We start from the raw sequence: 13,051 nt of genomic DNA, 5'->3' as shown, positions 1-13,051 counted from the left end.
AGCCAAAACCTAAAGCTTTGTAAGGAGACTTCTAATAATCGGATCTTCTGTGTCGTTGGGAGACTGCGAGAGAGTGAGAGTGTGTGTGTGTGTGTGTGTGTGCTACAGGAGCTACGATGGTCACAATCACAAACGTAGAGCAGCAGTGTGTTGCCCACGAGGAGAGCTACGCATTGATGCTTACATCACGCGCGTTCATCTGTGTTTTGGCAGATTCACCCGCGAGCTACTTTTGGAGTTTCGGTGAGTAACTGTTGTCCGTTTTTGCATTTCAGCATATCCACGCGATCAGAGCAAGTAGAGCTACACATTAGGCACTTTAGTTTTTGGAAACGTCGACCTGCAAAACCTGGCCAGACATCCACAATCACAAACGTAAGCAGCAGTGGTTTGCCCATACGAGGAGAGCTACCTTGATGCTTACATCCACGCTCGTTCATCTGTGTTTTGGCAGATTCACCCGCGAGCTACTTTTGGAGTTTCGGTGAGTAACTGTTGTCCGTTTTTGCATTTCAGCATATCCACGCGATCAGAGCAAGTAGAGCTACACATTAGGCACTTTAGTTTTTGGAAACGTCGACCTGCAAAACCTGGCCAGACATCCTACGCGTTTTCGGCACGGAGGGTATTAGGTAGGTTTTTTTGGTCACGGACCTTAGGGAGAGTGGCCTTTTGGTGTTGATAGGATATCCCTCAAGTTTTGTAATGTTTCGAGAACGTATAATGGGCTTTTGGCTTGCGGTAGCATCATAGGAGACTCTCACATTCACAGAACCGATGGCATGTAGATTTGATATCTCTGTAGGAAGTAGTCATTAGTCGGTCAAGTAGAGGTTGACACCCTTTGCTTGCTTCCACGCGCCTGCGGGTCGAGCTCCATCCTCAGTTGACAATTATATGTTAGGTGAGTTCTCGCTATGCTGACGTCCGTCGCGGCGTATCCGTCCAACACTCTTACATACATCTGATAACTTTGTGAGGAGCTCCCCTAATTATTCCATTTCCTTTTGTTGTTTTTCCTTGATGCTTTGGCATTGTTCTGCTTCATTCTTGAGCTCTTTGATTAGGCCTTGAAGATTTTCAATGATATTCATTGTGTCTTCAATCTCACCTTGGAGAGCATCAATTACTTGTTCAAAATCGCGAGCTTTAGCACTACGTCTAAGAGTTGTTGTTCGCATCTTCTCCGTCATCACCTACATCTGCTTTGCATATTCATTAACTTGGACGATAACTTCCTCCGTTGTTTCCCACTCTTCAGATTCTTCTTGGGGCTCTTTAGACGTTCCAACCGATTCTGCTTGAGGCTCTCTAGAAGGTCCGGCCTCATCTTTGGTTGTTTCCTTGGCCTGTTCTTGATTGGCTTCCTCCTCTTTTTTCTCATCTCCTTTTGCATCTTCGCCTTCATCTGATTGGTTAGTTGGTGAAGGGCTTGGACTAGGAAAAGGTTGATCTTCTTGTTCCGTATTGGGTGAGGGTGGTCTTGGAGACATCTCTCCCTATCCTTGCTGTGTTTCAGTTGGTTTTCCAACTTCTACTTCCTGTGGTTGTTGAGCAGTCGCCTCTTCTCTGGCTTCCTCTTTAGGGCTTCGGTTTCCGCATACATCCTTTCTAGCAGGTCCTTCCTCTTTAGGGCTTCGGCTTTCGCATACATCCTTTCTAGCAGGTCCTTCGGATATTTTTGGATCTTCTCTTAGGGTTTTTGGTTCTAGGACCCTTGGCTTCCCTTGGATTCCATAAATCTGGATTCTGTCTTGCAGCTTGTTGACTTCGTTCGTAAGCTTCTTTTTCTCTTTTGAACCTTGCCTTTTTCTATTGGGGTTCTTCCTAATGGGCGGACATTGCCTTTCTTTTCATCTCTTCTCTCCTTGCTCTTTTTTCCTCATTGTTCGAACTCTCTTCACTGCTATGGACTTCAAGTGAGCTTTCTGCTGACTCTTCATTTGATTTATAAATTCCTTTCTTCTTTGATCTAGTGGCTCATAGAGAGGGCTGAGCTGTGATTATCCACGTGTTTTGATCTGGGGCTGGCGGCAAGTTATCGGCCATCCCAATAGCATGGTATGCAATTCATGTCAAAAAATTTGGAGCTCCCAAGTATGTTACTCTTCCTTCCTTCTTTATGCTCTTGAGTATTGTAAGCACATACTGAGCATGTTCTATTGATTGTCTTGTTGTTGACTTCAATATGTGCATGAATGTGGTTGCAACAACATGATTTGGGGTAGTGTATCTGCTAGGAAATAAGACGTAGCTAAATAGATAATTGAGTAGATTACTTAATGGAGAGAGGTAGATTTCACACACAAGAGATTATAGAGTAGAGAGAGAGAGAGAGAGAGAGAGAGAGTGTGTACACACGATATACGTGGTTCACCCAATGTGGGCTACGTCCATGGGAAAGCAGCCACTCAATGGCTTTAGTACTTCAAAACAAGAAGTAGTTTACAAAGGGATTATACCCTTAATGGAGCTCCCGCCTTGCTTCACTCTCACCACCTCACACTCACCTTGTTGCATCAACTTCACACTCTATGAAATGTGTGTAGAAATGGCCTCCTTTTATAGGCCAAAAGGGCTGCCCTCTCTCATGAGAGACAGCCATGTGTAGCCGCCCTTGTGTAGATAAGTCCAAATTGGACCCTTCAATCCGCCCATGTGTGGCCGCCCTTGAGAAGACAAGTCCGCTTTTGAATTCGGCCACCGGCCATTGACTATCGGCCACCGACCATCCGACCAGTTGTTTTCCGACCACTTTCCAGCTGCCGTCTCGCCATAATATTCTGGCAAAAAGGAATATTCCGACGAGGGAAAAAAAAAGTCTCGGGGGCTTCCGTCCCCGAGGCCCCTAAAGTTGCCCCTGATTTTTGGCCATGAAAATTTTAGTTTCTGGCGAGTGATTTTCCTTCATGCACGATGGCTTCTCCTCATAGTGGGGGCCTTACAAATGTGTGCTTTTACCATAAAAAATTACAAGGGTAAATCAGGCTCCATACTTAACAGTATCTTGGTGGTTTCTTGGCGAGGAAGTGGAAGTGCTAGTGATATAGACAGGCGGGATCCTCTACTTGCTTTAGTATAAGGTCGAAGAAGGTGGCGACAGTCGTACTCTTTGTGAATGTACCAGTTGTCTTCCTATCTCTGGCTCTCATTGTCATACCTTAAGCTTTGATTTCTTTTGTCTATCCCCCGCTTGCCAGCCTGGATCTTCGATGCCTTCCTTCTCCTTCTTCTCCTCTCACTTGCATTCCTTGCTTCCTTGCTTAGATTCAAGAGTGAGAGAAAAATCTTGCTCAAGTTTTATCCTTCTCCTCTTCCTCTTCATTAACACTTCTTCCTCCTTCTCATGCAATTCCCCTTTGGTGTCATCCTACCTTCTTGCTTCAAGGCCCCGAGAGAGAGAGAGAGAGAGAGAGAGAGATTTTTCTCTCGAGTTTTCCTCCTTCTCCCTGATTCCTCCTCTTCAAATACTCTTCCTCTTCTTTTTAACCCTCCTCACGTTTTCTCCCTTGCTATATAAAGCCCCTCCTCATTCACAACGATGGCGCTGTTGGTGATGTGGCATGGGAATCACCTCGATGATGTGGCAGGCCGTTAACTTCACCTCCTCCAAATCTCCCAAGGCGGGCACCAAATGGCGCACGCTGATCTTTTGGGAACTTCCCATTTCATCGTCGAGACCACCCTCGCCTTCTCGTGCCTCATGCAAGAATCGTTTTCTCCTCTCCCTCGTTGCTCGTCGTCCCCTGCCTGCACGCCATGCCTTTTTCTTTCTTTTCTTCCTTTGTCCACACGCTTATTAGTTTAGGGTGGCCATTAACCTAGTCCCTTGGGTGGTTAGTATTATTTGGGACCTTCGGCACCACATTTGGTATACACATCTACCAAGGCATTGCTTTATAAAAGATGGCATCACATTGGGCATTCACATCGCCCAAAGCATGGCTAAGCACAACATCTTCCTCCAATAGTCATTGACTAACAATATCATTGTGAATTTTGCTGCCTGTATGAATTTCTTCGATAGTGTTGTAGTTTGTATGTGTGTGTGTGTGTGTGGAGAGAGAGAGAGAGAGAGAGAGAGAGAGAGAGAGAGAGAGATATTTCATTATCATCCATGAAGGGCAAATATGACATATGGAACCAAAGCGGTATGTAAAGCTGATATGTCATACAATCTAATATCTAACTAACCCAATTGATTTTCTCAAATTAAACTGATCATTTAATGTGGGAGAATAAATGAGAACAAGAGTTAGAATATAGACATGTGCTTATGGATCTATCTCAACATGGGACCAAAGTCAATGGGTCCAAATGAGAGATGGTATGTCAAAGAGAAATGCTAACTAATGGAGCTTGAAAGACCTTAGGGTTAGCTTCATTAAAGACCTCCAAAAATAAGTGTTAAAATTCCTTAGACCTAGGACCTTAGGCATGCTAGAACTGAGCTTGAGGTGGGAACCCGGCCCAAGCTTGAGTTGCTTGTCATGCTTGCTAATTAAGGTGGTTGAGGTGCTTGTCGTGCTTGCTGACTAAGGTGCTTGTCGTGCTTGATGACTAAGGAGCTTGTCGTGCTTGATGATTAAGGTTCTTGAGGGGCTTCATGACTAAGGTGCTCAAGGGGTGAGGTGTTCCAAAGTCAACATGATCCCTACAAGAATGGGTAAGAGCCCTAAAGCTAGGGGCATGAGAGAGAACCCACACGCACACTCACTCAAGGCAAGCCCAAGACCTAAGAGGCAACAAGGACACATGTCAAGCACCTACACATTCTGTCCTCATGTTGTGCCTAAAGCCTATTGGTTGACCTATAAAGGGGTCCAATGAGAATTTAGTTTATTTAATTAATTTTTTTAAGGATTATTCAAGCCCTCTCTCAAAGGGGTATGTACCCTTGTTGCTTGATATGCACAAAGCATGTGATTGAGCAGGCTTGAGGAGGTCCAATCACCATCAAGGAAAAACTAAAATTAGAGGAGGTTGACCCAAGCAAGGAAGACCTAGAAGAGAGGGTTGACCCAAGTAAGGATGGGGTGTGCTTGACCATATACCCTCTCTCATTCACTCACACATACTCTCATTCTCATAGTGTGTTGTGCAAGAACACCATCTCTTTCTCCAAGCTTGAGAAGTTGAGTGCCTACACCCTATGGAATGAAAATCCAACCAAGATCCATGCTTCAATGCTATGCTAGCCATCTTCTTCATCTCCATTACTATGCTAAGCTCTATGAGTAATGGTATGAGAGGACACTACTTCTTTCTTGTAGGAATACTTCTTCTTCCTCTTCCCTACCCTCATTGCCTACTATCTCTCTCCACCTTTGAAGGTGTTTGAGGGCTTGGGACTGAGGCCAGGAACAAGATAATGATTTCATTTAGCTAAATTACGGGCATAATTGTGGTGCATGAAGCTATCGATCTTCATTGCACCATCAAGGTCTCAAGGGACGCAAAGCTTGTATTGTACCAAGTCTCTCTTTATAGGAGAAACTATAATACAAAAGCCTTTTAGAGGTGGAACCGGCTCCACCTAAATTCAATTCTCAACTGTTTTCAAGTTCTCTAATTCTCTCTCTTGCAAAGTATTGTTCATGCCAAGTTAATTAAATATAATGGTTATGTTGCTACCTCTAATCAAGTTCACCCTCTATTTTCTCAAAGTATTCTCTAAAAAATGCTCACTACAGTTTCCTTAATTTTGCTATTCTCAATGTTCATAGTTTTTGGAGTCTATTGGAACATCATGAAGCAAGTATAATGCATACCATGTTCCAAACCACTTCTTGAATATGTCTTGCATCCATCCCAAACTTTTTTCTTTCCATGCAATACTCAGAAGTCGATGTGAAGGGTTTTGCCGCATCTTACCCAGGTACTCCATGACTCTCTCCATACCATAACCTCAATGTGAATTGATCCGGACTCAAGGACTAAAAGAATGTATGGTGTATCTGTGAGAGAGAGAGAGAGAGAGAGAGAGAGAGAGAGAGAGAGAGACCTTGTTTATTGGCTTGTGAAAAACAATATTAATTTATTATGCAAAAGCTAGGCTTCAAAAGCCATCGAAGAGAATACAACGGTCTTCCAAAAAATTCTTTGTGGTGCTCAAAATCCTGTGTTAAGAAAGTACAAACATACGCCAAACTAAAATCATGTTTAGAGTCTCAATGTATTGACTCCCATAGATTGCACATTTTCATGTTGATGGGATGTATATAATTGAGTTGAGAACCCTCTGTGTGGGAATGGTGCCAACTTTCAACACCTATAGCAAGACCCCGCAAGGAGGCGGAGAGTGAAGGTTCGCAAAGTCACTAGTAGTTGGCGGACACGGGCCCGGGTATCAGCGTCAATGAGGTTACCGTCTAAGTCAAACTTGGTGAGCCCCTCATGAGCTTTCACAAACACCTCTGGCTTGTTGATGAAGTGCAAGTCTAAACAGACACCAATCTGGCACAGATGGTATTGTGCACGGGAACCCCCGCTACCACCGGCAACGCTCAATAACTGTGGCGCGGCAGGTTTGGCTACCCACATGTTGGGCGGGCAGGATGCCCAATCCAAGGAATTCTTAAGCACAGCTGCAAGGAAAGAAGTCCATTATGTCTCTACCACAACATAAAAATCCAAAATAGAAAATGCATGTGGAGATTATAATGAGAACAAAGTGCATAAAAAAAGGCATGTGAAAACATGTGAAAACTATGGCATGGTAAGATTATCCGAGGATATCTTATTTAATTCAAAAATTATCCTTTTGAAGATGATAGATGGATGCAAGGAACACAGCTTAAGGACAATATGAACCTTGTCAATGCTTACGATGCTACACTAGAGTAAGCAAATGTAAATGTTTATTTTAAATGATCAATGCTTTTGTCTTATAAAACTAGGTCTCTCTTTTTATTGTGCACAAATTTAAGAAGTATGCATGCTTAGAATCATGTTTGTGATGACAACGTCTTTCAAACATCAAGTAGAGTTTGTCACTCTACTTTGGGAGTATGATATAGACTCAAGAGCAGACATGCTTGCAAAATCTAAGTCTCCCAAGCACCAAATGGGTTAGTCATCCATTCTGAAAATATGTCATAGGGTAAAAAGGGATCCTCTACCCGCTAAGAAACATAGACTAATGACTAAGGCTTTATCTCTTCTACCTCATAGTCAAGGACAACTATGATTTCAAAAGAGAGATAATGTCATAAAATCTAACATCTAACTAACCCAAATGATTTTCTCGTATTAAAGTGATCATTTAATGTGAGAGAATAAACGGAAACAAGAGTTAGAATATAGACATATGCTTATGGATCTCTCTCATCACAGGACCAAAGTCAATGGGTCTAAATGAGAGATGGTCTCAAACAATGCTAGCTAATGGAGCTTGAAATACCTTAGGGTTAGCTTCATTAAAGACCTCCAAAGGTTAGTGCTAAAAGTCCTTAGACCTAAGACCTTAGGCAAGCTAGGACTGAGCTTGAAGTGGGAACCCGGTCCAAGCTTGAGGTGCTTGATGATTAAGGTGCTTGTTGTGTTTGTTGACTACGGTTCTTGAGGTGCTTGCTGACTGAGATGCTTGAGGTTCTTGTCGTGTTTGCTGACTAAGGTGCTTGAGGTGCTTGTCATGCTTGATGATTAAGATGCTTGAGGGGCTTCATGACTAAGGTGCTCAAGGAGTGCGGTATTCCAAAGTGAACATGATCCCTAAAGATGACTAAGGTGCTTAATGAGTGCGGTGTTCCAAATTCAACATGATTCCTAAAGCTAGGGGCATGAGAGAGAACACACACACACACTCAAGGCAAGCCCAAGACCTAAGAGGCAACAAGGACACATGTTAAGCACCTACACATGTTGCTCTCATGTTGTGCCTAAAGCCTATTGGTTGACCTCTAAAGAGGTCCAATGAGAATTTAGTTTATTTAATTAATTGTTTAAGCATTATTCAAGCCCTCTCTCTCAAAGAGGTATGAAGGACACTTGTCCTAATGCTACCCTTGTTGCTTGATATAAACAAAGCATGTGATTGGCCAGGGGTTGAGGAGGTCCAATCACCATCAAGGAAGAGCTAGAAGAGGGGGTCGACCCAAGCAAGGAGTGGGTGTGCTTGATCATATACCCTCTCTCATTCACTCACACACACTCTCATTCTCATAGTGCGTTCTGCAAGAACGCCGTCTCCTTCTCCAAGCTTGAGAAGTTGAGAGCCTACACCAACAACTCTTGGCTATGGAATGCAAATCCAACCAAGATCCATGCTTCAATGCTATGCTAGCCATCTTCTTCATCTCCACTACTATGCTACTATGCTATGCTAAGCTCTATGAGTAATGGTATAAGAGGACACTACTTCTTTCTCATAAGAATACTTCTTGAATCTTCTTCCTCTTCCCTACCCTCATTCCCTGCTAGTTATGCCGACCTTCGAAGGTGTTTGAGGTCTTGGGACAGAGGCCGGGGATAAGTTAATGCTTTCGTTTAGCTAAGTTATGGGCATAATTGTGGTGCATGAAGCTATTTATCTTCATTGCACCATCAAGGTCTCAAGGAACACAAAGCTTGTATTGTACCAAGTCTCTCTTTATGGGAGAAACTATAATACATAAGCCTTTTGGAGGGGGGGACCGGCTCCACATTAACCCGGTCCTCAACTTTTGTCAAGTTCTCTGATTCTCTCTTTTGCAAAGTATTGTTCATGCCAAGTTAATTAAGTAAAATCTTTGTCGCTACCACTAATCAAGTTCACTCTCTATTTTCTCAAAGTATTCTCATTAAAATTCTCACTACAATTTCCGTAATTCCGCTATTCTCAATGTTCATAGTCCATTTTCATTACATGATAAGTGTCTCTCATTGCTCAAGAATGATGGAAGTGACCGTCACTATTTAGAGTTCGCATCATGGTTAGGAGAGGAATTTGTGTTGGGAGAGCTGATGACTGAAATTGTAAAAAAAGCAAACTCTAATGTGATCAAAAGTTGAGCAATGTAGAATGTGACACTCATATTCACGAACTTTTTGAGACATAAAGTGTAGAGTTTATGAGACTCCTTATCAGTGCCCAAACGCATTGTCACGTCATAAAGAAATAGAGTTAGTCCTTGAGTTGTGATCAATTCACATTGAGGTTATGATATGGAAGAGTCATGGGAGTACAATGGGTAAGATGCGCAAAACCCATGTCAAACCACTTCTGAGTCTTGCATGCATCCATCCAAAACTATTATTTTTTTTGTTTGCAATACTCAGAAGTCGATGTGAAGGGTTTTGCCGCATCTTACCCATGTACTCCATGACTCTCTCCATATCATAACCTCAATGTGAATTGATCAAACTCAAGGACTAAGAGAATGTAAGGTGTGTGTGTGTGTGAGAGAGAGAGAGAGAGAGAGAGAAAACTTGTTTATTGGCTTGTGAAAAACAATATTAACTCGTTATACAAAAGCTAGGCTTCAAAAGCCATCCAAGAGAATACAATGGTCTTCCAAAAAATTCTTTGTGGTGCTCAAAATCCTGTGGTAAGAAAGTACAAACATACCTACGCCAAACTAAAATCATGTTTAGAGTCTCAATGTATTGACTCCCATAGATTGCAAATTTTCATGTTGATGGGATGTATATAACTGAGTTGAGAGCCCTCTGTGTGGGAATGGTGCCAACTTTCAACACCTCTAGCAAGATCCCACGAGGAGGCAGAGAGTGAAGGCTCGCAAAGCCACTAGTAGTTGGCGGACACGGGCCCGCGTATCAGCGTCAATGAGGTTACCATCTGAGTCGAACTTGGTGAGCCCCTCATGAGCTTTCACAAACACCTCTGGCTTGTTGATGAAGTGCAAGTCTAGAAAGACACCAATCTGACGCAGATGGTATTGTGCACGGGAACCCCCGCTACCACCGGCAGCGCTCAATACTGCGGCAGGTTTGGCTGCCCACATGTTGGGCGGGCGGGATGCCCAATCCAAGGCATTCTTAAGCACAGCTGCAAGGAAAGAAGTCCATTATGTCTCTACCACAGCAAAAAAATAAAAAATAGAAGGAGATTATAATGAGAACAAAGTGCATAAAAAAGGCATGTGAAAACATGGAATCAGAGAGAGAGAGAGAGAGAGAGAGAGAGAGATCTTACCAGAGACAGAGTAGTTGTACTCGGGGGCGGCGAAGATGACGGCGTCGGCTTCCTTCACCTTGCGGCGGAATTCGAGCACAGATTCTGGCACAATGCCTTGCTGCTCCAAATCCGGGTTCACAAAGGGAAGGTGTCCAATCTCTACAATCTCCACCTGCACAGCTTCAGCATACTCCTCCTCTGCAATCTCCGCAACTGCCGCGGCCAAAACACCCATCCATACGCGCAGACATATCAGATTCAAACTCTCTCTCTCTCTCTCTCTCTCTCTCTCTCTCTCTCCACGGGAGAAGGCGCACCTGCTCTAAGCAGCCCCTTGTTGCCAGACGCCTTACGCATGGAGCCAGCCAGACCGATGATCTTGAGAGGCCGACCCACTACCTTCTCTGGCGCTGTGAGAGAACCCATTTGGTCGCTGTGTGCGTGCGTGTGTGCGTGCGTGTGTGTGTGTGTGTGTGTGTGTGTGTGTGTGAGAGAGAGAGAGAGAGAGAATCTGCGTCTTGACCCACAACTTCGCGTATTATATACTCTCATCAGAGCTGCATCACTCATTTCTTCGGTGCCATGTTGAACACTTTCTCCTCGTAAACAAATCACAGCCGCAGAAACTTTAAACATTTTCAGCCCATTTGAAAAACCTAATTCCATGAAACTTCAAAATTCAAACTGAAAGGCAGTGTAGACCTTTTCATAGCATTTTATCAATGTGGGTATTTCGCCCCTTTTTTTGTAAGCATGTGAGCCGCCCTTCAAGCAATATGATAAATCACCAAATACATGTAAAATCTTTAAAATTTGTCAAAGGCTCAGTTGAGAAATACAATTTTCGAAATTAACAAGGTTAAAACTACTACTACTATCAAATGGGTGTATTCATTGCAGTCTTTGGGCCACTAAAACAGGGCCTTCAGATCCTTGTCATATCCAAAATCCTCTATGGGTGTTGTAGCAAGTGGCATCTGATTTGGTATAGGGACAACTTGAGGTGCTGGTGGCGTTTGTGTATCAGGAAGAACCGAATCTCAAGTGTTAGCTACAGGCGAATCCCGAGAAGCTCTATCTCTTGGGAGTTTACGGTACAATGCTTTGTGTAGAAGGATGCTAATATTGTACGAGAAGATCATATTTATGGAGATTCAAAAAAAATGTTTAAAGGAAACCTCCCGCCATACACTAGCAATTAATTAGCATGCAGATATGTCATTTTCTCAATATGAGCATGGAAGATGTCCATTTCAATCAGCAACGCATTCCCTTATTCCACCAATCCAACTTCTCAGTTATACATAGGTTTAAGAACAACCTCAACATATTGGGCCAAATCTCCACTGCATCTCTTCTCATCCTGCTCAAGGTGACACAGGCGAGTGAGGGTCTAGTTTCAAAACTTACTCTTTAATGTTTGCATCACTTACCTATAAAGATAAACATCGAAGCAAATCATTGCCAACAATCTTGCTATTTGTCAACATGGTGGGGAAGCCCATAAAGTCCCCAAAAAGTTGTTATTTTAAATTTGAGCATTTATTACTAGGCGCTACTTTTTCCCACAAATTTGGGTTATGTTTATAGCTTTACAAAATGTCATAAAATATAATATCTAACTTTATCAAATGATTTTCTCATATTAAATTGATCATATAATGTGGGAGAATAAATGGGAACAAGAGTTAGGATAGAGACATGTGCTTCTAGACCTATCTCAACACGGGACCAAAAGGAGAGATGGTTACATCTCAATAGGGGTCCAAAAGGAGATGGTCTATCAAAGAGCAATGTGCAATAAGCGCTTCTAAACTTACCTCAGCAGGGGACCAAGAGGAGAGATGTTTACATCTCAATAGGGGTCCAGAAGGAGGTAGTCTATCAAAGAGCAATGTGCATCTAATGGAGCTTAAAAGACCTTAGGGTTAGCTTCATTAAAGACCTCCAATGGTTAGTGTTAAAACTTTTTTGACCTTAGGCAAGACCTTAGGCAAGCTAGGTCTGAGCTTGAGGTGGGAACCCAACTTAAACTTACCTTTGACCTTAGGCAAGCTAGGACTGAGCTTGAGGTGGGAACCCAACTTAAACTTACCTTTGACCTTAGGCAAGCTAGGGCTGAGCTTGAGGTGGAAACCTGACCTAAACTTGCCTTTGACCTTAAGCAAGCTAGGGCTGAGCTTGAGGTGGGAACTCCACATAAGGTGCTCGTCATGCTTGATGACTAAGGTACTTGAGGTACTTGTCATACTTAATGAGGAAGGTGCTTGAGAAGCTTCCTATGCATGGGAGGTAAGGTACTTGAGTCAAAAAGAGACCCTACAAACTTAATGAGGAAGTTGCTTGAGAAGCTTTCTATGCATGCGAGATAAGGTGCTTGAGTCAAAAAGAGACCCTACAAACTTAATGAGGAAGTTGCTTGAGAAGCTTCCTATACATGGGGAGTAAGGTGTTTGAGTCAAAAAGAGAATCTACAAACTTAATGAGGAAGTTGCTTGAGAAGCTTCCTATGCATAGGGGGTAAGGTGCTTGAGTCAAAAGAGACCCTACAAACTTAATGAGACAGTTTCTTGAGAAGCTTCCTATGCATGGGGGGTAAGGTGCTTAAGTCAAAAAGAGACCCTATAAACTTAATGAAGAAGTTGCTTGAGAAGCTTCCTATGCATGAAAGTCCCAAAGTTAGGGGAATATTTGACCTAACCTTCCACTCACCCAAAGGACACCCCTTTTCTAAAAGGGCACATGGGACACATGTCAGACTCTCACTAAGATTAACCACATGGTATGCTTGAATGCTATTGGTTGGGCTAAAGAGGGGTCCAGTGAGCTTCTAGTTCCATCCAACAAATATCTAGATATTTTCAAGCTCTCTCTCTCTCTCTCTCTCTCTCTCTCTCTCTCTCTCTCTCTCTCTAAGGGGTAAGGAGGACACTT

The 13,051-nt window shown here is 43.0% G+C and overlaps 1 protein-coding gene across 1 annotated transcript; it reads right to left on the bottom strand.

Moving 5' to 3' along the window:
- Positions 1–9,491: 9,491 nt before the first annotated feature.
- Positions 9,492–10,653, bottom strand: LOC147419860 (NADPH:quinone oxidoreductase-like). Its single transcript, XM_086505534.1, has 3 exons — positions 10,435–10,653; positions 10,136–10,330; positions 9,492–9,988 (listed from the first exon to the last, which is right to left on the bottom strand). The coding sequence occupies exons 1-3, from the start codon at positions 10,541–10,543 to the stop codon at positions 9,681–9,683; spliced, it is 612 nt and encodes a 203-aa protein (XP_086361660.1). The 5' UTR covers positions 10,544–10,653; the 3' UTR covers positions 9,492–9,680.
- Positions 10,654–13,051: the final 2,398 nt, after the last annotated feature.

This window comes from Adiantum capillus-veneris, chromosome 29 (assembly GCF_014529385.1).
Source record: "Adiantum capillus-veneris isolate H3 chromosome 29, ASM1452938v2, whole genome shotgun sequence".
NCBI lineage: Eukaryota > Viridiplantae > Streptophyta > Polypodiopsida > Polypodiales > Pteridaceae > Adiantum > Adiantum capillus-veneris.
The sequence above is the reverse complement of the archived record's forward strand: the minus strand, read 5'-3'. Positions and strand labels throughout refer to the sequence as shown.